The following is a 25,969-nucleotide window of genomic DNA, read 5'->3' as shown; positions in this document are numbered from 1 at the left end:
CTCTGATGCATCGCCAATCTCTGATGCATCGCCAATCTCTGATGCATGAATAATCTCTAAAGCATGACCAGTCTCTGAAGCATGACCAATCTCTGAAGTATTATCACTCTCTGAAGCGTCATCAATCTCTGAAGCGTCATCAATCTCTGAAGCGTCACCAATCTCTGAAGCGTCACCAATCTCTAAAGCATGGCCAATCTCTGAAGCATGGCCAATCTCTGAAGCATGGCCAATCTCTGAAGCATGACTCATCTCTGAAGCATGACTCATCTCTGAAGCATGACTCATCTCTGAAGCATGACTCATCTCTGAAGCATGACTCATCTCTGAAGCATGGCCAATCTCTGAAGCATGACTCATCTCTGAAGCATGGCCAATCTCTGAAGCATGGCCAATCTCTGAAGCATGACTCATCTCTGAAGCATCACCAATCTCTGAAGCATGGCCAATCTCTGAAGCATCACCAGACTTTAGAGGTAGTCTTCTGGCAGCTGGTTGTGAAGATTCTGTCTCATCTTTCTTTTCCTTTGTCCTAGCTTGTTGTTCACCAGAATTCTTATATATGTTTTTATTCACAGTAAACCTAAATATTTGTAATAAACTACTGTTAATCCTCTGCCATATTTCTTTGAAGCTTCCAAAAGAAAAATAATAGATAGATAACATCAGGGGCGTCATTATATGGGCATGGGAGTCATTTGCCACTTTTTGACATCCCCCCCCTCCCCCCAGACACATAATATAATCATATATAAGATTGAAGTTTTCTTCACAAACTAATAAAATACATTTTTCAAAAAATCATTCTTTTCTAATCTTAACCCAGATCCGGAATGAAGCTGGCGACGGTTGCTATGTGATGTAATTGCTCACGTCTTAAGGCGCTCGTCTGCGGCATTCATTCATTTTTGATTGAAAGTTCATCGTTGTCCAGCGATTATATCGAGACCAAAGAATTACATTGCATTCTATTATTTATGTAATAATATAATATTATTGATATCATGATGAGTCAAAGGGAAATGTCGGATATGTGTGTCACAGCAAGTGGAACATGGAAGAAATTAAGTTTCTACTTGCGGTAGAAACTATTAATATTGCCAGGTACATTATTTGTACATGCTCTAATGAAAAGGTATATTTGAAAGTGAGATTTCGGCTGATGTGTATAGGGCTGTGCTGTGCGTTTTTAGTTTGCATAGCTTGATCCATAAACTCAACAGTGGATCAGCAGAAAAGAATATTTAAGGTAGTACACTACAGTAGTTCATACATTCTGGTTGAAATGTAACATTTTAAATATTTATATAAAGCACTGTAATCATTAAGAGTTCTCACCCTGAGTAGCTTTACAAGCAGCCAATATGCAACATTGCTTAAATATGTATTCATGTGGAAAGCAATGATTAGGCAATGTTATACATGAAAATCAATGGATTTCTTTTTCTAACATATTTTCGCTGTATGAAAATGTTGGTATTAGTTCGGCAAAAACATTAGACTTACAAGCTGGTGTTGACAAATTTGCCTAATTGTATGTAAAAATAATGTGATCTCTTGTAACAACTGTAAGTCGCCCTGGATAAGGGCGTCTGCTAAGAAATAAATAATAATAGATGAAAGCAAGACACTACCCCCGTTTATTTTAGTTTATTTGTGATTATCTGTATGAATGTGTTATTTAAACTTTGCTACATATTTCTACTTTTGACATTGTGGCAGGGCAGGGCCCTGCCTGTAAATACTGTTGTGTGATGGTTGACAGGGATGGGGTTAATTTCCTATCCCTGCCAAAATACATGTGAGAATGTGGCTGGAGCCTTAAGTAGGTAATTGATTAACTGATGATTAATTAGGCTCCAGCCACATGGCATATAAGTATGGCCCTGCGTTTTACGCGACCTGCTTTCTTAGGCTGCACTTCATTCCTCCCAATGCAAGGTGGTCATGTAGTCTGCTTAATTAAAACACTTATTGAATAATAATCTCCTGATTCCTTTAATCATCTCAATTAGTCATTCTATTAATGCGCATTGGCGTGTTGATTAGACGGCAGCAGCAGCTACGGACATTTATTTAGTCATGCATCCCTTTATTACTAATACGTCTTATTCAAGATTATTTCTTAGAATGTGTAAATAAATAATTTAAATGTTTCAGTTTACTAGTAGGAACACATAATTTGTCAACAAAATATATATATAAAAAAACAGCACTGATCCCTGGAACAATTTATATAAAATACTGAAATCATAACATCAATGCTGTAATATATACATTACAAATATAATAATAATAATAATAATAATGCAAGGTTGTTCGCAAGCAGCACATTAAGTGTCACTTACAGTTTCATGAAAGAAAATGTCCCATGCAATAAGTGCTGCTATTAAACTTAAGTATCGTCAGTTGGCTAACCTTGCCTTCTTTCATAGCTTGACGTTGTTCTGTTAAAACATGGCCATAAGAAGAAACACTTCTTTCAGCATTTACAGAATTGGTAACAACTGACAAGTATATTTGAGCTTTTTGTGTTAAATTTGGAAATAATTCTTCAGCTTTAATACAAAATTAATTCAAAGTCATTCTACTGGCATTTTCTTTTGCATATGGTAGGTATTTGTCCATTTCTGATTTACAGTCAGCATCAAATCCTGGAATAGAATATAATGGGAGGGCTTCCAGATCCAAACTACACACTTGGGTTGAACATCCTTACTGCCATCAGAAAGTTATGAGCTGGTTGAAAAAAACCTGGTTTCTTTTTGCATTGATCCGGGTTGTAGTAATTAGTCAGTTTTTCAGAAACGTATGGGAGGTTTTTCCACATAGTTTGTTTATTACGTCGTCTGTGCTGTGTACCGCTTGTGCCATTGCTCGGTATGTATTTATTAATTCTGCAACTTTATTATATGTTTGATGGACTCTCACTTCATGGCTTTCAAACCACTGAATCAGATCCACCAGTTCCTTGGCATGCGTCGCAATTAGGGAGAGCTGAGATTTTAAACTTTGCACATCTTTAAGCAATTTCTGGAGGTCCTTTAACACTACAGTGTTTGGTAAAATGTGCATTTCCTTTTCCACGAAGCCTGTGTAAAAAGGGATGTATTTGAATGATATTCAGAAGCAGAATACCAAGTGCCCCATCGTGTTATTCATGGCTCAGGTGACAACTTTATGGGTAAAGTACAGCCTTCTTGTTGGATTGCTTCTGTCAGGTGGGCTTTAAAACACAGTTTTCTGCTTGGGCAACGGTTGCAACCAGTTTGTCTGCTTTCTGAAAATTATATGCCCAGATATTGCTGGCAAGGGCTATTATGTGGGCATTACAAGTCAAATGTACTGAATTTGGCAGTAAACCTCGAAGAATGCCATTGTATGCCTTTATCATGTAACTGGCATTATCGGAGACAAATCCAGTCACATTATTAAAATTAACTTCAAATGCGTTTAAACATTTCACAACGCCCTGTGCCACCAATGAGTAATTCACAGTGCAGATTAACTGTATAGGCTAATATTACTTTCAGTTCGAAGGTATTCGATAGTCCTTGGAGAACAAACAAAATGTGCAAAACATACTGATCTTTTGTGTTTGTAGACTCGTCAGTAACTACAGATACACTGTCAGACATCTTTACCAGTTGTACAATTTTCATCTTGTGCAACTCAGCAATTTGGGGTAGATATTCCCTTCTCAGTTGACCTGCTGTAGGAATTGCTCCCGCATTTATTACGTTTGTTCAGAAATGCACGTAGTTTGGGATTATCCATTTTTTCCAGGGGAATATTAGCACAAACAGATGCCTCTGTCAAATCGAAAATAAAATCTCATCGGCGTTCAGAATTTTCATTCCCCTTGCGTTTTATACTGGAGGACGCCGTGTCTCATAGCTGTCAATCTCAGCCTTTCGTTTTCTGTGTTTTTCTGATGATACATGTCGGTCTATTGTTGGCTTTCGAGTGTGGTCCAAAGATAAATTGCAAGTTGTGCAAAATAAATTCTACCCATCGGTGTGCAGAACACCAGGTGGATACTGTTGCGTGCGTTCGCTCAATGAAATGCTTTTTGATTGCAATGTCTTTGACTCCATGTTTAGGTCTCTCGATTTTTCTTTTAACGCATCAATTTATTCAATTACCATTTATACTCATCATAATTAGCTTTTATTTTTCTAATTATTCAAAGTGTAATGTGTTGATTTCTGAATTGTGAATTTGATTACTATAACTGGAGTGGCTGCAGGGACATCTAGGGGATAGCAGTTGAATTACAATTGAAAAAAACAGGTCACGTAAAAAGCAGGACCCTACATATAAGGAAGGAGAAATCCTTTGTCTGGGTGAAGGGAGTTGGGTGAGTACACTGTGATTGGTTGCTGTCAAAATATTCAAAACTTTGTACTGAAGGCTAATGCCCAGCCTGCCTTTTGGTATTTTGGTTAAACCTTTTTGTTTTGGCCCTTGAGCCAGTTATTTTGTTCCCGTTTATTGTGTTTGTGACTTGTTTTGTGAACCCTTTTTATTTAGCTCTGTGAGCAGTAGTGTTTTGTTTTGTTTTTTTATTTTTATAAATTAAACTGTAGTTTTCTAGCCTCCGAGTCCCTGCCGATGATGTCATCTGGGCCCGCAACACTACCCTGTCACAGACATTCACAGAATTGTGGTGCTTATTTAGCAGTTTATGTATATTGGTTTATATTTGATACAAAGTGTCATTCTTTGTGGAAAGCAGGTGAAATGTATCAAACTTAACTCAAGGTTTTAAGTATGTATCAAATCTGCTGAGACATATTCGGATGGACGCTCTAAAGTTAAACTGCATTCTTCTGGCTCTTTGTAAAGCCCATGCAATACATTGATTTTTTTTCAATGATCTGAAATGAGTAGTCTAAAGTCCCTAGCTGCTACTGTAAAATGATTAAAAAATGATATTGTATTGTAATGATGATGATTTGTTTCATGTAGCAGTGACAGTATCTAACCGTGAAATGTTTACTTAACTGGGATATCGGAAGCTGGCAGCAGAGCGATTCGGTTACGTTCAAGTCTTTACCCACTTTTAAAACACAAAAGTTTCAGTGAAAACAACGACCGTAACATTACACACTTTATTACTGTAAAATGAGACTTAGTTAAACGACATTTGAGTTTGTTATAAACCAGTGCTGTGCTTTAAAAATACTTGCATTGCACAATTTGTATAATTTATTTTAAGAATAAGAACAGTGTTGACAAAGCGCAGCACGCTATTTCATTGTAAACTGGCCTAATTACTGCCTGTTTTTTTCTCATTCCTGATGCTATTTGGCACAGAGAATGGTGAATGTTGACACAACTTTGCCCCGGAATGTTTCTGAAATGACGCCCATGGATAACATGCACAGCTATCATCCAACTTTACCAAGAAGTACCTTTTACAAGAGACGACCCTATCGGGAATAACACATGATTTGTAAACACCAAGCAAAACTGATAAGGGTTTGCAAAGTGAATACAGTACATATGAACTGTATATACATGTATTAATATGGGTTTATAAGGCAAGAGTTTTAAATACAATTAATAAACATCAAGTCTTCTTAGCAATACCAAGGAAAGGTACATGCGTTCATTTAAAAATACAATATGTTTTGGCTTACCTCTTAAAATAAAGGAAAAGCAATGTGGAAATAATAAAGATAGAAGCAAGAATGAGAAGCAGCCCCAGAGCCACAAAAAGCAGGCCACTTCCACCCTTGTTAAGCAGCATTGCTGCCTCTGCATCTTCCTCCTCTGAAATCACAAATCAGGTACTCGTTAGGCTGGGCCACTCCACATACCTTAGGTAGTGTACAACAATTGTGAATGAACTTACCAGCATTCTCTGAGTAACAACAAAACAAGCACAATGTCCCTCATTTGTACAGTACTATGCTTACTATCAATGGGTGAACCGTGACCCCCTTTCATATTTTAACATCCCATAGAAAATGGATTAACCCCTGAAACTCTGCAGTTTACTACACACATGCTGACCCACAATAGCTTAGCATGAGTTTCATAACCTCTTAACCTTGGACATTAGTCCAAGGTTAAGACAAAATGGACTAAGACTGTTTTGTGCATGAAACTTATGAAGGTCTATATACTAAAATTAAGTTGGCATCATTGTTAAAGCAAAAATCAAACTGTTAATCATCAAATACAGCAAGCTTGCACAGCATGCTCTTTTGCAAGCCTCTACCACATATACATACCACCAGTAGCATCCACAATAAACCTGACTGTGCTTATCACGTCACCCTTTTCAAAAGTGTCACAGCGGTATTCAACAGGAGATTTCCTTCGTATCACTTCCAAGGAAATGGTATTATCAGGAAGCTGGAAGGGATTCTGTCGACAACATTAACTCAGTTATCATGTCTGCCCTTTAATAGACACACTTGTAACGTTAAGAGTATGTATTACATACAGCGTGAGACAATATGCCTACTCCACTTAGCAGATATTCATATTAATAGAGGTATTTACCAACATAAAATGTGTATACATACAGCCCAGCAAAAATGATGCCGTAGCAAAAGGGTAATGGAACTGAGAAAATCCAAGCATATAGCTGTGTTCCAGGCATGACGAGAATACCTCAGAGTGCACCGTCTCTACACAGCAGTGACGTAAAAAGCCCCTGACCTCAATGTGACACTCACATTAGGTCTCAGGTCAAGGTCACCAACACATTTAGCACAGGGTTTATATAGATCTGCAGATCTGGCACTTTCTCAAATGGTTTCTGAGAGTCTGTGTCAGCAGCAGCTTGGCAAAACAAACAATAATGAAAGAGTTTATTTGAATTATTATTGTATGACACACACGCATCAAACTTGACCATGAAAATCACAGAATACAGCTATGTACTGAGTATGAAGCCAGTACCTCAAAGCGCTATGTCTATATCATGCAGAAACCACTAAGTCACATGACATCAATATGGCTGACATCATCGGCCCCGGTTTTACTGCCATATATCAGTTATCAACGAGTGCGTTTGAAGCTATGTATCAAGGCCTGGATTGAAGCATTACTCGAGACATGCTGTTCAATGGCATTTTACTATGGCTACAGCTATGTACAGATAGGATATAATCAAGTCTAGGTCAACAGTTCAAGTTGTTTCAGGCATGACATACCGAAAGAAACCCTGTTAACTCACCACATTGTTCCTTGTTACTGTCCAGACGAAGGTAAACCGCTGGAACGGTACGATGGCAACACAATACAGTAAAGCTCTGGTCGGGCCGAGGGGTATTGTGGGACTAACTGTATAATGACAAGTACATGTTGACTGAGATAAAGAGTCGTAATATAATCATTTTGGACTGAAATATCAAGAGATGAGCCTGTCTTGCCTTTGCTTTGCTCAACAGACTTAACCTGTAATTAAGACTGAGTGTGCTATCAAGTGCTTTTGTAGTTTGTAGTACGGGTAAGTATATATGTTTTTGGTCGCGGTCCATATGAAAATCTTTAAAAAGGCTGTGGACTGCTACTTCTAGGCTTTTTTATAGTGGTTTCCAGAATAGAGAAGTTTAATCCTGGCATGTCATTAAGGCATTCTTATTTCCCCGATTAAAACACATACTAGACGTTTACCTCCACAATCTACGGCCCCTCTGCATTCAGCTGTGCGTAAAACACAGGTTTTTTTATTTCCTGGACAGCCTTTAGTTTTCAGAATTTCTTGATGCCCAATACCTGGAGAAAAAAAATATGGCAAGTATTTCAGTAAGGATAATAATAATAATAATAATAATAATAATAATAATAATAATAATAATAATAATAATAATAGAAAGACAGACAGATAAGCAGGCATAGCTTGAGAGGGGGAAAGGGAGAAAAGAAAGAGAGACACGTCCAGTTGACACATTAGGATAAGGTAAAGACTGCATTATTGATTTGGAAAACTAATATGGCAAGTCTGAATTAATATAACTAGAATAATGTATGGGTCAGAATATATTATCACACAATAATTTACATATATTATTGTGTGATAATAATATCGTCTTCTGACCATATAATGATTTGATATAGTCCAAGTTTCTTAAAGCATACAAAAGTGAATAACATTGAAAAACAAACCACCGCCATTATCAACAAGCACAGAACAACCTGTACAACCAAGAATAAATAATACATTGAAAATCAAGACCTTGTTCAAAGTTTTACTGACAAGATGAAATTTGAACAGTGTAAGTCCAGGTGTTTTTCCGGTATCTGCTGAAGTTCTCTTGTTTTTTCCCCTTGTATTTTCATTTTCCTGCTCCTCTTCTGTTATAGGTCTGAACCTCTTTGGTTGTGAGTTTTCCTCATTGTTTGAATGCCCATGTCTTTATTTTGAATGAATTATTTCTTCTCCGTCTCTCTTGTTGTAGCGACAGTGATAATGGCAATGGTATGTCTTTAAATGAAGCTGCTGACCAGGGAGCGTCATGATGTACGAACTTGTATATTACAGGAATACGTGCCTACATATGTACAAGAAGAGTACAAGAAGATTTGTTTTCAATATCGCGAAACCTGTGTAGAAAGAAATGTAAAAAGTGAAGGCAAGTACCTTTGCACACACATAAGTGGTAAACATTCAATCTCATCAAATCACTGTAAATACAAACATGGACAAGTTCTAGAATTAAAGAAGCTGGAATTTCCCATACTTACCACAGGTAACACTGCAGGGTACCTCCTCCAGGTAACTGATATCGGACATCGGATCTTTTTCTGAGGATCTAGTGTCCATCACAGGTGTCTCTAAACAACATCAACAAAGGTATTCTATTAGTTACAGGTATTCTATTAGTTACAGGTATTCTATTAGTTTTAAATGAGCTGAGATGGCCTGAATCCCGCACTATGCAGAAATATTTACAGTTCAGTATTATTCCTCTCAGGAGCACCCCCAGAAATCTTTCACATGGTACGCAAAGCTGAACCACACCGAAATTCCATCTCATGTCGATAATAACTCTGCATCACCATTGTTGGAAAGTGTTTCAGCCAATCAGAATGCTGTATTTTTGTTCCACAGCACTTTCGTTGTCACATTAGAAAACTGTAAATCACATTACATCACCGGTTTCCTTTCTAAAAATGAATAAACACAGCGTGCTGCCATCATGATAGAACAGCAACTACAGTGACAGCCAAATAGTCCAGTTTCAAATAAATCTATTTGAAATACAGACTTAAACTAGGGGATACAAGCTCACAAATCTGTTGTGCTGGTTCCATTTATAATCATTACTCTCACAATCACTACAACTAATGTAATCATTACTCGCCCCCTAAGCATGGTGTATACAAAAACTTTATCTTTGTGACAAAACAGGTAGTTTATTAATAATAATAATAATAATAATAATAATAATAATAATAATAATAATAATAATAATAATAATAATAATAACTTGGCAATTATGTGTTAATGATTAGGACATGTATTATTCATTTTAATATAAGACACAGATAAAATTAAAATGCAAATAAAACTTGTATAAATGTGCAGTTACCATGCCCAATCCTGGAAAAGCAGATAATGTAGTACTAACATTCAATACCACCAGCATATTTTCGACGCTTAAAACTCCACCACCTTTAATGCCTATATTTAGCATGCTGCATGTGTTGCAAAGAAATTTGTATTGTAAAATTAGCAAAAAAATACAGAATAAACCAGTTTAGACATACACTTTTAAGCATACATCAATTTTGTTAGCTGATTGCACATCCATTTTATCACTCTCCCCATGAAGGAGGAGTTCATTGAGAAAAGCCTGTTTTTCAGATTTTGGTACAAAAACAGCGTGCAAACATGGCAGAGATAGCAAGTTAGCATGTTATCCAATTAACTTAAATTGAATAAGTAACTGGGGTATTTCAAGGGTAAAATCGCTTTGAGCCACTTATTTCAAAGTTGATTCTCACAGACGGGGAACCCCTCTATGTCACTCATATGTATTTATCCCAGACCAAAACGGATTTTGATGCACTACGACTACTTAAAGTTGCCAACTTTCCAAAGCCTAAATCCGGGACGTCATCATTTGCAAAGACTGTAACTCAGTAAGAGTTTCCGCGCTCATCCAGTCAGCAGTAACGAGCTGTGAACTCAATATAGTAAGAAAATAAAATAACCTCAAGTTTTTTTTAATATATAAGGTATTCTAAAAACAATGACAACTTTCTTTCAATGAAAACTTTTCCTCACCTGGGTTTAATAATATTTTATGCCAGTGGTAACTGGTGGCTAAAATATTTGGGTGTTCACACCTCAGATGCAGGTAAGGGGTGGAGTCCAGGGGGCATTGTGTCTTTTTCAATTGATAACATGGCTAAAGCATTTCATCGTTTGCTTTTCATACATTAAAAAAATCTAATATAAAAAGTGAGATGTTGAAATAAGACAAATATATTAAACACACCTAATGTACTTGGAAATTGAAAGGTGTGTTTATTTAAATTGAAGTTGTCCCTGAATCTAAATCAATCCCAAGTTCAAAGCCCAAGAACAGGAAAAAATAAGACTTTGAATGAAAGTTACAATTAAGACCAAAAAATAAATAAATAAATAACAATGAAATGGATTTGTTTTATTATTTTCAGGAACCAGCAGATAATTTATATAGGCCTAATAAAAAGACTGATCATAAGAACATAAGAAAGGTTACAAACGAGAGGCCATTCAGTCCCATCTTGCTCGTTTGGTTGTTAGTAACTTATTGATCCCAGAATCTCATCAAGCAGCTTCTTGAAGGATCCCAGGGCGTCAGCTTCAACAATATTACTGGGGAGTTGGTTTCAGACTCCCACAATTCTCTGTGTAAAAAAGTGCTTCCTATTTTCTGTTCTGAATGCCCCTTTATCTAATCTCCATTTGTGACCCCTGGTCCTTGTTTCTTTTTTCAGGTCGAAAAAGTCCCTTGGGTCGACATTGTCAATACCTTTTATAATTTTGAATGTTTGAATCAGATCACTGTGTAGTCTTCTTTGTTCAAGATTGAACAGATTCAATTATTTTAGCCTGTCTGCATACGACATGCCTTTTAAACCTGGGATAATTCTGGTCGCTCTTCTTTGCACTCTTTCTAGAGCAGCAATATCCTTTTTGTAGTGAGGTGACCAGACCTGAACACAATATTCTAGATGAGGTCTTACTAATGCATTGTAAAGTTTTAACATTACTTCCCTTGATTTAAATTCAACACTTCTCACAATATATCCGAGCATCTTGTTGGCCTTTTTTTTATAGCTTCCCCACATTGTCTAGAAGAAGACATTTCTGAGTCAACATAAACTCCTAGGTCTTTTTCATAGATTCCTTCTTCAATTTCAGTATCTCCCATATGATATTTATAATGGACATTTGTTATTGCCTGCGTGCAGTACTTTACACTTTTCTATATTAAATGTAATTTGCCATGTGTCTGCCCAGTTCTATTTTTGTGTCCTCAGCAAACTTAACAAGTTTGCTGACTATACCAGACAGTACCATAACAGTAAAAAAACAGTAATTTATAACCCCCCCCCCCCCCCCCCCCCCCCCCCCCCAATAAAGAGTATATTAACAAACGTTATTAATACACGTCAAATCAACAAAATAACCATTTGGTGTGTCTGTATGAGACAAAATGAGTAAATAAAATGTATTCAAATTAGGTTCGGGGTTTGCAATATAATATAGCTGAGTTGCGCATAAAGACGTAAACATACACGCATATCTTTGGTTTAATTATGATAATATGCAATTTAGATAGCTAGTAAGTAAACCATATTTCATGTTTGTTTTTGTTGTTTTTTTTTACTGTAAGGGTTTTATTTAATCACACGCCGATTAATGTAAAGCATCCAGAGATGATAAATAACAAAAGCATGAAAAGTATCATCATATACCAATACAGAAACGCGCAAATATACCCTTGTTATTACTCTGTTCACTCTGAATGGGGAAACGAAATCGACACGTGACTGGTTTACGACTGCGGAGGGGGGCGGGCCTTATTTTACATAATTAAGTCGAACACAATTGTTGCAGAAATAAATAAGTACAATTAATTGAGTTATATCGCTATGTATTTAAAAGTATCAGCTTAATGAAAATCAGAGTTCAAAGCCTTGTGACAAAAAAAAAAAGTTATTTTGTTTTCTACCTTATATTAACATTTTTCCCTCCTATTAATTATACCAAGTACTTACCCACAGCGTCTCCGATTGAAATAGTCTCACCGTAAACATTTATGAAAATTAAAAGTGTAACCAGAAAACGTATTACTTTCAACTTTATAACACTGTAACAGAACATAGCTCGAAGTTTCTCGCGTAGCGCCTCCTACTGGAGGGAGCTTTCAAATAAACAGTGGCCAAAGACATTTACGTCACAATAGTCCGTGCTTTCCATTGTCTTGTTATGCTAATGAGCTTGTTTGCGTACTTGCACCAGAGCCTTCTGTGTAGGTGTACTCGGAAGCGAGAATTATTATTATTATTATTATTATTATTATTTTTTAATTGATGGGGAAAAAATTGGACCTGACTGCAGGTGTACAGTCACCTCTGAGAAAAGAACAGTCAAAACCCGTTAGCAACATTACCTCTACCAGGTGTGGTGTTATTTTGTGGTACCCGTTAAAGCATGGTACATCATGTACTGTGCTTGCCCCGGCACGCCCAAATGATTTTAGCTCAGAAAACAAGGAAATGCCCATCTGAACAGGGTACGATGTAGTGAGTTTGGCCCTTAAAGTTCTTTATATACCACTTTCTGGCTCTACATCGGTACTGAAGTGTTCTTTATTTAGTTTGACAGTACAAGTATCTACTGTAGCTCACCACAGCATTACCCGGTGGCTACCCTAGTGCATCATGTAGAAAGTGTTATAGTTCTAGATTCCAGTCCTCTGTTTGCTGTGAATGACATACCCACAGTGATTAGATTACAGCAGCTAGTTTATACATTTAAAACAAAAGAGCATTTAATTTGTGAGTATACTATGTTATTATTTTACAATTTCAAATAAAAGCAGAAGCAGTAACCCTCAACGTCTCGCCCTGGTATTCTATTGGGCGTTCCAAAGCAGAAGCAGTAACCCTCAATGTCTCGCCCTGGTATTCTATTGGGCGTTCCAAAGCAGAAGCAGTAACCCTCAACGTCCAGCCCTGGTATTCTATTGGGCGTTCCAAAGCAGAAGCAGTAATGCTCAACGGCGTTCCATTTTTGCAACTTCCAGGGACAATCCATGGCAAACTAGAGAAAAAGGTAAGTATTCAAGGTAACTATAGTAAGTATTCACCCCCCTTTGGACGTTTTCACAGTTACAACCTGAAATCTTGATGCATTTAAATACAGTACAAATCTGGCCTGTATGGAAGAGTGGCAAGAAGGAAGCCATTCTGAAAAAAGCCCATGTAAAATCCTGCTTGGAATTTGCAAAAGGGCATGTGGGAGACTCTGAACAGATGTGGCAAAAGATTCTGTGGTCCGATGAAACAAAAATTGAACTATTTGGCCTAAATGCAAAGCGTTATGTCTGATGCAAACCCAACACAGCACATCACCCAGGTAACACCATCCCTACTGTGAAGCATGGTGGTGGCAGCATCATGCTATGGGGATGCTTTTCATCGGCAGGGACGGAGAAGCTTGTCAGGGTAGAGGGCAATATGGATGGAGCTAAATACAGGCAATTCCTTTAGGAAAACCTGCTTCAGTCTGCAAAAGACCTAAGACAGGGATGGAGATTCACCTTTCAGCAGGACAATGACCCCAAGCACACAGTCAAAGCGAGACTGGAGTGGCTTAAAAACAAGAAAGTGAATGTCCTAGAGTGGCCCAGTAAAAGCCCAGACTTGAATCTGATTGAGAATCTATGGCAAGATTTGAAGATTGCTGTCCACCAACGATCCCCATCCAACTTGTCAGAGATCAAACAATTTTGCCAAGAATGGGTGAATATTGCAGGATCCAGATGTGCAAACCTGGTAGAGACTTACCCCAAAAGACTCACAGCTGTAATTGCTGCCAAAGGTGGTTCTACCAAGTATTGACTCAGGGGGGTGAATACTTATCTAACCAAGACATTTCAGTTTTTTTATTTTTCATTAATTGTTGTTTCACAATAAAAATTCTCTTGCCTCTTCAAAGTGTTGAGTAGGTTGTGTAAATCAAAGGAAAAAAATCCAATTTAAATGCATCAAAATTTCAGGTTGTAACACAACAAACTGTGAAAACATCCAAGGGGGGTGAATACTTACTATAGGCACTGTATATACAGAACTCTTAAATTCTTTATCAGTTCTTCAAAATGTTTGTCTAAAGTGCTTTCAATATGATAGCTGGAGAAGCAGATCAAGCAGTTACTACAGTACGCTTTTTTTGGTTAGATGTATATTTGGCTTGAAAGCTGTTGAGTTTTTTTTTTTCTATGTAGAGAGTATATGGAAGCCCATAATCAGTATTGCAGTCACTTTTCTATGCGTCAGTCACTTTTGCTTGAGCAGGCTCAGGCTTCTTGCTCCTGCTCGCAATCATTCTCTGGTTCCAGTTCCGGCTCATTCTCAGGTTCTGGTTCCGGCTCAGGTTCTGGTTCCGGTTCCGGCTCATTCTCTGGTTCCGGTTCCGGCTCAGGTTCTGGTTCAGGTATAGGCTCAGTTTCTGGTTCTGGTTCTGGCTCAGGTTGAGGCTGTGGTGCCAGGGTTGGAGAAGGATCTGCAGATGGGCCTTGGCAGCTCTCTGCATCTATTTCCTTGCAGCGTTTCGATATAATTTTACTAAATTCAAAATGGAAGACAAAAGGAAATCATGGAGAAGGTTTTGATTGCACACTGTAAGCTCTGTTTGAGCTGCAATTTAACTGGTTTATACAAATGACCTGGAATGATCAGGGAATCAAGGACTGGTATTGATAACCAGTGCTTTTGTTAGATGACAGGTTCCATAGTCTAAAGATTTTATAGGCTGTGATAAATACTGTGGGATTCTTAGATAGACTACAGTCTGCTACCACCAAAAAATGAAAATATCAACTTTATCTAGACTGGGGAAATATTTCAGTGGCTAAGGATGTATAATTACATTTCTGTGGCTGCCACCAATAATTGATTCACAAAACAACAACATTTACAGCCCTACAGTCCACTGAGGACATAGCAGCTCAGTTTGAAAATGTGTTTTTCACTTAAGAATTACATTAATTAAGACAACATTAATTTTACATACCTGTACAATTCATACACAAGGAAAACGCAACACAAAATGGTCAGAACTCCTACACTGATGAAAAGGGGTTGTGAGCCTTTTTTTGAATAAGCATGTTCATCTAACCCTGAAAACAATATAAATTGCTTGTTTAGGGAGAAGAAAGCATGTCAGTATTTGAAAGTCACAATCACCTAGTGATAGAGATAAACATTACTGTGCAGTTAATTTCAAACATGTGAGCTACATCTTGAGACTAACTTGGTAAGGACATTCCTACACACGGTGTTAAGGGCGTTATGATGACCTAGATTCTGGACTCTGGTAATAGGCGGGCTAATGAAAGCTAAATATTAGAAATGGCTCACAGGAATCTGATTAAACGTTGCATGAACATTTAACACACTGCATAACAGGCACACAACTTGGTGAAATATCAGGTATTGGAACTTATAGTTCTTGTTGATTAGATTCATTTAGTGTCATTACAGCCACTCTACAGTTCTCAAAAACTCTAAAGCCACCTGTGATGGGGGGGGGCGGGGGGGGCCCGCTTCCTTATAAATATTTGTGTTGTTATTCGTATATATTGTTGCGATTGTTATGGTGATGAGTGTTAGTATTGTAATCTGTGTTGTATTGTGTGTGTATGTAGTGTTCACTAAAAAAAAGGGTCTAAGAATGAAAAACCCCAGGGGAAAGTGAGGCTCTAAAATCCAACAGAACCCTTTCAATGAATCAAACCGAGTGGAATCCAACCTGTGCAGCTAAAACCTTGCTAGATTTCTACTGCAGCGGTTGCATGGTGGTGTGTGTGTGCAGCGGTTGCATGGTGGTGTGTGTGTGCAGGGGTTGCACGGTGGTGTGTGTGCAGGGGTTGCACGGTGGTGTGTGTGCAGGGGTTGCACGGTGGTGTGTGTGTGCAGGGGTTGCACGGTGGTGTGTGCGTGCAGGGGTTGCACGGTGGTGTGTGTGTGCAGGGGTTGCATGGTGGTGTGTGCGTGCAGGGGTTGCATGGTGGTGTGTGCGTGCAGGGGTTGCATGGTGGTGTGTGCGTGCAGGGGTTGCACGGTGGTGTGTGCGTGCAGGGGTTGCACGGTGGTGTGTGTGTGCAGGAGTTGCACGGTGGTGTGTGTGTGCAGGGGTTGCACGGTGGTGTGTGTGTGCAGGGGTTGCACGGTGGTGTGTGTGTGCAGGGGTTGCACGGTGGTGTGTGTGTGCAGGGGTTGCACGGTGGTGTGTGTGTGCAGGGGTTGCATAGTGGTGTGTGCGTGCAGGGGTTGCACGGTGGTGTGTGCGTGCAGGGGTTGCACGGTGGTGTGTGCGTGCAGGGGTTGCATGGTGGTGTGTGCGTGCAGGGGTTGCGTGTTGTGTGTGGATGTGTGTGGAGGGGAACTGGAGTGTAGATTTGGCGCGAAAGACAGGGGGAAAGGGCGGGGGAAGCGAGGGCATATAAGGGGGTGCTGGGAAAAGACCGGGATGATTGGGGAAGACAAGAGTTTGAGAGAAGGGTGTGTTCAGGGGAGAAAGAGATAGAGTGAGAAAGGGTAAGGTAAAAGAAAAACTACTAAAATCATTTATTTTCATTTTTGAAACGCTATATATATATATATATATATATATATATATATATATATATATATACAGTATATATCTATATATCTATGAGGACTTTATATCTATATGGACTTTATCCATCTATATATATAGATGGCACATTACATTAGAAAATGAGAGGTCCTTTTTTTTTTGGAATACAATGTTCCTTCTCAGAAATGTGTTTAATATTAAGACTTTAATAAAGGAAAATGACTGCTTTAATGAATTTTCATGTATCTATTTCAGTGCAATGTAGTTTCTTCATTGTAATAAAGAAATACGTGTTTTTTTTATTTTTACATTTACATTTTATTTCTGTTTCTTCATAAAAAATACATTAACTTTGATTCATGTACTAAGGGTTACTCTTAAATGAATTCACGATCCAGATCTTGTGTACTTTTTTGTGCTAAACTGAGCATGCGTGTCTTAGAAACTCGGCTGTCAGCTGAGCAGAATATCCCAAAAACGGGGCTAAATTCGGAAAAGCAAAGCGACCCACAATTTGGGACTTTATCTGAAAACCAAACAGACCCAGAATGTGGGACATTATAAAAGCAAAGCAGGCCAGAACCCTGAGAATGAGCAGTCTATATGTAAAACTGTGAATACATTACAGTAAACGAAAGAATCCTGTAACAAAACTGTATAGTGGGCAGGATATATATTTGCAATTAAAATAAATCACACAAACGATTATAGATATATGCTATTTGAAAGAAAAAAGTAGATCACCACAGAAAGCCAATTCTTACATTCATGCATAACATGACAATTTATATAAAGTAATAGGTAACAGTCACCCGTAGTTTGTTACATTATTACAGCAAAATAACACATTATATTTTAATTGAAAGGTTATGGAAAGCCGATCTCTCTCTCTCTCTCCCCCCCCCCCCCCCCCCCCTCTCTCTGATCACTCCAATCAAAACGTGAGACTGTTATGTAGTTCCATCCCCAAAACCAGCCCTGCGTCACCGCTGCAGCCGTCCTGTCACACCACCCTACGGCTTCAAAAGATTTCACAGAATGAACACCTGGGACACAATAGAAACCACAAACCTGCCCCTGTGCACCACACTTAGAGTGGCAGTGAGAAATAAATCAGCAATGCCACATAGAACCAATGACTGTGAGAGGGCTATTGAGACCTTGAGCCCTATAGCAAAGCCTCTGAGAGGAAAAGCACTGACAAACATATTTGTACTGTTGCTGGGCATACAGACCGCTGTTTGGGACTTCAGGGGCTAGTCCCAACTATAACCGGTCATGTGATGGTATTTTAACAAATCAAAGCTCTTCTTCAGGGGCTAGTGCCAACTATAACCGGTCATGTGATGGTGTTTTAACAAATCAAAGCTCTTCTTCAGGGGCTAGTGCCAACTATAACCGGTCATGTGATGGTGTTTTAACAAATCAAAGCTCTTCTTCAGGGGCTAGTGCCAACTATAACCGGTCATGTGATGGTGTTTTAACAAATCAAAGCTCTTCAGGTAGCAGACAGATGTTGTAAACAATAATCACTGTACAAAAGGAGCTGTGGCCAAAAATAGAAGGACTATACCAAAAAACAATTCAGTATCAGCCCCTTTTTCCAATGCACTGTTTTCTAGTATAACTATGTCTTCCACTATGTACATTAGTTATAGATGAATGACCTTTTATTAATGCAGTACACTGCAGTATTAAGACCAGGAGCTTAATACCACAAACCCTATTAAGCACCACATGTACACAATGGCACTGAAATTGTGCTGTTACTCAACATTGAGTATACAGATACCAAGTATACATACCAAGAGATTCATGCACAGTAAATCGTACTGTGCTAGTGAGCGAATCGTTTTCATAAGTGTCACACTGGTAATCCACGGGATAATTCTTTCGTCTCACTTCAATGACAGAACGAGTATTTTTTAGAGTTAACGGCTCCTGTTAAGGCAACAGAAAGTTAAATTAATTTGATTTAATATTATTATTATTACAGGAAGAACATTAAACAAAATAGGTTTCACAATCAAGAATAAAACTAGTGGAGAAAACTGAAATATGGAAAAAGACTACATCCCAATAACCCAGGAAAAGAGAGAGAGAGGTTGAGAAGGGAAGAATATTTGAGCTGGTTCTTACAGGCCATTGTTTACAACACATTCTTAGACCCAGAATGGATGCCTTCTCAAAGCAATGCAGTTTCATTTATAGTAAGGTTACTATGATGCATTTACATCCAAAACGTAGCATAGCCCCACCTTATTAACATTTAGCAGTTTGCTGTAAACCCATGTCATGGGTCTCAGTCTATCACAGTGTGCTACCTCTGTTTCCATTGTAAACAAAGCCAATGACAGTCACACATTGCGAACTGTATGTTCATTTTAAAACATTCAATTGACTTTTGCAAATTCGAACCGCCAAAATGACTTTTAATCCAAACGATGCAATCATAATCAAATGCATGCAGAGAGCAGCTGTACAGGATAGAATCTGGAAACATTTTGTCAAATTCAAGTACTTTCAAGACGCATCCTACAAGAAAAAAAAGAAAAAAACAACTCACATTATTATCCTCAATTCGTTGCCACCTGTATGTAAACCTGAATGCTGATTTGATGGTGGCACAATAAAGCAAAGCTTTGGTACGGCCACGTGGTACAACCGAACCGTCTGGATAATGGAAAAATACAGTTACGATGCTGAAACTAAAATGTGATCCCCAGTCTGGACAATGTGAGGGAGGGAGTGGTACTGAGAGGGTGTGATACTGGATGGGAGGGAGTGATACTGAGAGGGAGTGATACAGGATGGGAGGGAGTGATACTGAGAGGGAGTGATACTAGATGGGAGGGAGTGATACTGAGAGGGAGTCATACTAGATGGGAGGCAGTGATACTGAGAGGGAATGATACTGAGAGGGGAGTGATACTAGATGGGAGGGAGTGATACTGAGAGGGAGTTATACTGGATGGGAGGGAGTGATACTGAGAGGGAGTGATATTAGGAGGGAGAGATACTGGGAAATACTGGGCGGTAAGGAGTGATACTGGGAGGGAGGGAGATAGTGATACTGGGAGGGAGGGAGGGAGTGATACTGAGAGGAAGTGATACTGGATGGGAGGGAGTGATAATGAGAGGGAGTCATACTAGATGGGAGGGAGTGATACTGAGAGGGAGTGATACTGAGAGGGAGTGATACTAGATGGGAGGGAGTGATACTGAGAGGGAGTGATACTAGATGGGAGGGAGTGATAATGAGAGGGAGTCATACTAGATGGGAGGGAGTGATACTGAGAGGGAGTGATACTGAGAGGGAGTGATACTAGATGGGAGGGAGTGATACTGAGAGGGAGTGATACTAGATGGGAGGGAGTGATACTGAGAGGGAGTGATACTGGATGGGAGGGAGCGATACTGAGAGGGAGTGATACTGGGAGGGAGAGATACTGGGAAATACTGGGTGGGAAGGAGTGATACTGGGAGGGAGGGAGGGAGGGAGTGACACTGAATGGGAGGGAGTGATACTGGGAGGGAGAGATACTGGATGAGAGGGAGTGATACTGAAAGGGAGTGATACTGGGTGGGGGAGATACTGGGAGATACTGGGTGGGAGGGAGTGATACTGGGTGGGAGTGATACTGAGATACTGAGAGGGAGTGATACTGGGAGGGAGGGAGGGAGGGAGGAAGGGAGTGATACTGGGAGGGAGGGAGTGATATTGGGAGGGAGGGTGTGTGCAACCAGGCTGACCTGCAGGACAACAAGTGATAAGGAACAAGGAAACTTTCTATATATAAGGTATTAACTTTGAAAGATTTGCATGCATATCAATGAAGTCAAGGGCCCTATTCACAAGACATCATACAACTGATGCTAAGGAATGCTTTGTTAAGGACTGTTTAAAAAAAACAAAACAAAAAAACATTTTGAATAATTCAATCAAGCTTTTCATCTGTTTAAGAGACATTTATTAATGCATTCTCATTTTGAATAATTCAATCAAGCTTTTTATCTGTTTAAGAGACATTTATTAATGCATTCTCATTTTGAATAATTCAATCAAGCTTTTCATCTGTTTAAGAGACATTTATTAATGCATTCTCATTTTGAATAATTCAATCAAGCTTTTCATCTGTTTAAGAGACGTTTATTAATGCATTCTCATTTTTTCTAAATACTGTTTAATTAAATGTTCGAATCTAAAAAATAACCTTCTTTAAAGTTTGGTGTATGGAGTTATAAAAACAAGCTACCAAGAGACCTGAGAAGGGACTTAAAGCCTTGACTATATAACTTCTGCCTCACACAGAAAACAAGGCGCACAAAATCACAGAGTTCATATAGATCTAAAAGGCACTAGATCTTAAATTAGGGTATACCTTTTATTCACAATAAAACAATATGTTGGACATTCTGTCATCGCTTACTGTTATGCCAGTTACTTGAAATCATGCTTTCAATACTTACAACCGCAATCTGGGTCCCTTTTACACTCATTTACGCTTAAAACACATTGTTTTTGATTTCCAGGGCAGCCCTTAGTTCTTAAAGTTTGTTGAACTCCAATTCCTATAAAACAATAGTTTACAAAAGACTTGATAGGATTTCAGTGTCATTAGCTTTACTATGATTAACAGACAGGGTCTTCACACTGAACCAGTGATCCAAGGAGCAAGCGTCACAGTCAAGTGGTTAACTCTGCACCCCAGTGACACGGAGGGCTGTCAGCTTGAACATGCCAGCACTAGCCCACGGATAAGGCTTGCTACTGGCTGACCAGATATCAGTACGCACAGCTGCTTGGGAGAACCCATTAAACTGTAGTGACCAAACGTGTAAACACAGAAATAAATCTACATCTTGATGTTTTATTTTAGAAACATTTGAACATCTTTCAAAACGCAATCACTGCCAGTAAAAGATGAAGGAGGGGATTTTGGTTTTTTTATCTTTTAGCAGGCAATACATGTAAATGGATTAATTGTTGAAATCAATCAAAATAGGGTCCCGTCATCTCGGAATGTTTCACAGACAACAATACTCGCATTCAAGGTAGTGATTGAATCTGTGTTTAATTCACATTCAAGGTAGTGATTGAATCTGTGTTTAATTCACATTCAAGGTAGTGACTGAATCTGTGTTTAATTCACATTCAAGGTAGTGATTGAATATGTGTTTAATCTGAGGTTACACCAATTGTATATGGTCCCTGCTCTTTGTACTTACCACAGGTAACACTACACGGTCCAAACACGGTGCCTGCTGGATTCAATTGCCCTTTAAAATGAGTAGACATCACAGGAGTCCCTAAACCATGTAAATACAATTATCTCTCTCTCTCTCTCTCTCTCTCTACAGTTACACCTCCTTTCAAACCTACAATATATATATATATATATATATATATATATATATATATATAAGATAAGATATTCAAAATAACCAAATTTTAGTCTTAAAGTGTAATACATATGGTAATGCCTTATATATCCATAATATACAGGCCTTTGCATAGCAAATTTGCCATCCATCCACAGGATTAGTATATCTAACCCAAGCAAGCACAAAACAAAAGGAAAAAAATCCTCACCTGCCCTCATGTCATTTCTATATTCATTGTCATTAGCCACAGAGCCTTATGGAAGAGAGAATACTTATACGTGGATACCATTTTTTAAATGGATTGCAACAACATGTTTAAAATATGTTTCAATACGCTGAAATATATAGTTTATATACAGAATCAGTATGTCTATTTCATATATACATATATAAACAACACATGCAAAAAGATACAATAAGAAACTGCTAACAACCTTTAAAAGCACAGTACACCATAACTGTGTACTGTACAGCACTAATGTTTCCATAGTTCTGGTATAAGAATTGAAAAGAAAACTCACCTGGTGTTACAGCAGTTGAGAAATAATTATCAGATGCAGACCCTTTTTGAAAAGAAATAATGTGTTCTATATTTTTAAAATCATATCAGAAAAGACCAACAGTACAGAGGTCAAGCACAGTCTCTGTCTGTGCATTAGCCTGCCTCACGCTGTCAATCCCTTCCACACACACCTGCAGCACCAATATTACAAACATTCTTTATTATTATAAAAATCCATGCCTTAAAGAGAGAAATACATGAAGAATTAATATAGAAGCACTCTCTATATAGATAATTTAAGCATGTTGATGCAGAAATCTACTTTGTATAAAGTATAACCTCACGGGATATCCTCAATACAATTGATAACCTCTCACATATCTGATACTAAATAATGAATGAAATACATCAATACAATTGATAATCTCTCACATATCTCATGCTAAATAATGAATGAAATACATCAATACAATTGATAATCTCTCACATATCTCATGCTAAATAATGAATTAAATACATTATTATTATTATTTATTTATTATTATTTATTTCTTAGCAGACGCCCTTATCCAGGGCGACTTACAATTGTTACAAGATATCACATTATTTTTACATACAATTACATTATTTTTACATACAATTACCCATTTATACAGTTGGGTTTTTACTGGAGCAATCTAGGTAAAGTACCTTGCTCAAGGGCACAGCAGCAGTGTCACCACTTGGGATTGAACCCACGACCCTCCGGTCCAGAGTCCAGAGCCCTAACCACTACTCCACACTGCTGCCCCCAATTGTATACATCAATACAATTGATAATCTCTCACATATCTCATGCTAAATAACGGCTGTATTGCTCCTCCTTCTTGTTATTCTGCCCTCAGATGCTAAAACCATTTCAGTATAATTTTACAGGAGAATGTCCAAAACCCTTGAGACATTGAACGAGATGAGAATGTGTCAGTATAATTTTACAGGAGAATGTCCTTAAACCTTGAGACACTGAACGAGGTGAGAATGTGTTCAGAACAGACGAGGGAGGGAGGGGGGGTATGGCAGGTGTGGTGTATCTACAGACGAGGGAGGGGGGGATGGCAGGTGTGATGTATCTACAGACGAGGGAGGGAGGGGATGGCAGGTGTGGTGTATCTGCAGACGAGGGAGGGGGGGGGTGGCAGGTGTGGTGTATCTACAGACGAGGGAGGGAGGGGGGGATGGCAGGTGTGATGTATCTACAGACGAGGGAGGGAGGGGGGGATGGCAGGTGTGATGTATCTACAGACGAGGGAGGGAGGGGGGATGGCAGGTGTGGTGTATCTGCAGACGAGGGAGGGAGGGGGGGATGGCAGGTGTGGTGTATCTGCAGACGAGGGGGGGGATGGCAGGTGTGGTGTATCTACAGACGAGGGGGGGGGATGGCAGGTGTGGTGTATCTACAGACGAGGGAGGGAGGGGGGATGGCAGGTGTGGTGTATCTGCAGACGAAGGAGGGAGGGGGGGATGGCAGGTGTGGTGTATCTGCAGACGAGGGAGGGAGGGGGGGATGGCAGGTGTGGTGTATCTACAGACGAAGGAGGGAGGGGGGGATGGCAGGTGTGGTGTATCTACAGACGAGGGAGGGGGGGGATGGCAGGTGTGGTGTATCTACAGACGAGGGAGGGAGGGGGGATGGCAGGTGTGGTGTATCTACAGACGAGGGAGGGAGGGGGGATGGCAGGTGTGGTGTATCTACAGAAGAGGGAGGGAGGGGGGTACGGCAGGTGTGGTGTATCTACAGACGAGGGAGGGATGAGCAAAGGTGTTGCCTGGACAGTTTAGTCATTTACAGTTTGAAAGAGCTGGATAACCGTGTCACCAGCCAGCATTTATTATTTATACAAGGCCTTCAACATTATTTTCCTTACAGTTTGAAAGAGTCCAATACTCTTCTAATATAAAAGTATTATTCTGCAGTCACAATATCTGGTACCTGACTGAGCTGAGAGATGAAGTCACATAGATCTGCTTCATAAATAAAGCTATGGAACTTTGGTGTAGAAGACAGCGCATTGATCAGAAACCCTGGACACTGGAGTCCGATTCTGATAACTTGAGCTAAAGAAGGTTCTTAGCAAAATGTCATCAATATTACACAAGTTTACAATGTTACAATATTCATGTAAAACACAGACAGACAGACAGATTGACAGACAGATAGCCTCTCAATCATCTGTCTTAGATTTAAGCTAAAGAAGATTCTTAGCAAAGTTTAATCACAATTGGTACATTGCATTGTGACTAGCAGTTCATTGCAATCTACAGTACATTGCATTGTCATTATAAAGGCATTGTGCTCATATCCTTCTAATTTCCCTACCCAACTGGCATGCTCTGAAAACTCACTATTACAACTACAAGGACAGACAAACAGGCAATCAGATAGATAGACAGACAGACAGACAGACAGACAGACAGACAGACTGACTCACCTGGTACTTTGGTAATTAGATCATCATTGGGAGCAGCAACAGACTCTAGTGAAAAATACATAAATAGCTAATATACATGTTTTATATATATAAACTACACAAAGTATTCACCCAGCAGCCTGAAATGTAAAGTGTCTGTCAGTTTGTAACTTTGTCATCGCTGATAGCTGTAAAATACACAGACAGACAGTCAGATTGATAGACAGACAGCCTCTCAATCATGTCTCTTAGATTTAAGCTGAAGAGGTTCTTAGCAAAGTTTTATTACAATTGGTACATTGCATTGTGACTAGCAGTTCATTGCAATCTACAGTACATTGCATTGTTAACTAGCAGTTCATTGCAATCTACAGTACATTGCATCATGACTAGCAGTTCATTGCAATCTACAGTACATTGCATTGTGACTAGCAGTTCATTGCCATCTATAGTACATTGCATTGTGACTAGCAGTCCATTGCAATCTACAGCACATTGCATTATGACTAGCAGTTCATTGCAATCTACAGTACATTGCATTGTTATTATAAAGGCATTGTGCTCGTATTCTTCCAATTTCCCTACCCAACTGGCATGCTCTGAGAACTCACTATTACAACTACAAGGAGAGACAGACAGACAGACAGACAGACTCACCTGGCACTTTGGTAATTAGATCATCATTGGGAGCAGCTACAGACTCTAGTGAAAAAGAAATATATAGTCAATATACATGTTTTAAATATATTAACTATACAAAGTATTCACCCAGCAGCCTGAAATGTAAAGTGTCTGTCAGTTTGTAACTTT

At 38.9% G+C, this 25,969-nt stretch overlaps 1 protein-coding gene and 1 long non-coding RNA gene across 2 annotated transcripts; both read right to left on the bottom strand.

Moving 5' to 3' along the window:
- Positions 1-572: 572 nt before the first annotated feature.
- Positions 573-7,287, bottom strand: LOC131737082 (uncharacterized). The gene is made up of 4 exons (XR_009328645.1): positions 7,196-7,287; positions 6,243-6,378; positions 5,646-5,778; positions 573-634 (listed from the first exon to the last, which is right to left on the bottom strand). It is a non-coding gene; the product is annotated as an uncharacterized LOC131737082 (long non-coding RNA).
- A 5,538-nt stretch (positions 7,288-12,825) lies between these two features.
- LOC131737191 (sperm acrosome membrane-associated protein 1-like) lies at positions 12,826-25,241 on the bottom strand. The gene is made up of 7 exons (XM_059024744.1): positions 25,181-25,241; positions 22,732-22,773; positions 21,296-21,397; positions 19,392-19,498; positions 18,631-18,766; positions 15,257-15,362; positions 12,826-14,808 (listed from the first exon to the last, which is right to left on the bottom strand). The coding sequence occupies exons 1-7, from the start codon at positions 25,239-25,241 to the stop codon at positions 14,541-14,543; spliced, it is 822 nt and encodes a 273-aa protein (XP_058880727.1). The 3' UTR covers positions 12,826-14,540.
- Positions 25,242-25,969: the final 728 nt, after the last annotated feature.

The sequence above is a fragment of the Acipenser ruthenus genome, chromosome 5 (genome assembly GCF_902713425.1).
Source record: "Acipenser ruthenus chromosome 5, fAciRut3.2 maternal haplotype, whole genome shotgun sequence".
NCBI classification, from domain to species: Eukaryota; Metazoa; Chordata; class Actinopteri; order Acipenseriformes; family Acipenseridae; genus Acipenser; species Acipenser ruthenus.
This window is presented reverse-complemented; position numbering and strand designations above follow the sequence as displayed.

Coding starts and splice junctions, on each gene's coding strand:
- LOC131737191 (XM_059024744.1), bottom strand. CDS start 25,241: ATGTATTTTTCACTAGAGTCTGTTGCTGCTCCCAATGATGATCTAATT. Junction 22,774..25,180: donor TCTAATTACCAAAGTACCAG/GTGAGTCAGTCT, acceptor CTTTTCAAAAAG/GGTCTGCATCTGATAATTAT. Junction 18,767..19,391: donor AACGAATTGAGGATAATAAT/GTGAGTTGTTTT, acceptor TTGCCTTAACAG/GAGCCGTTAACTCTAAAAAA.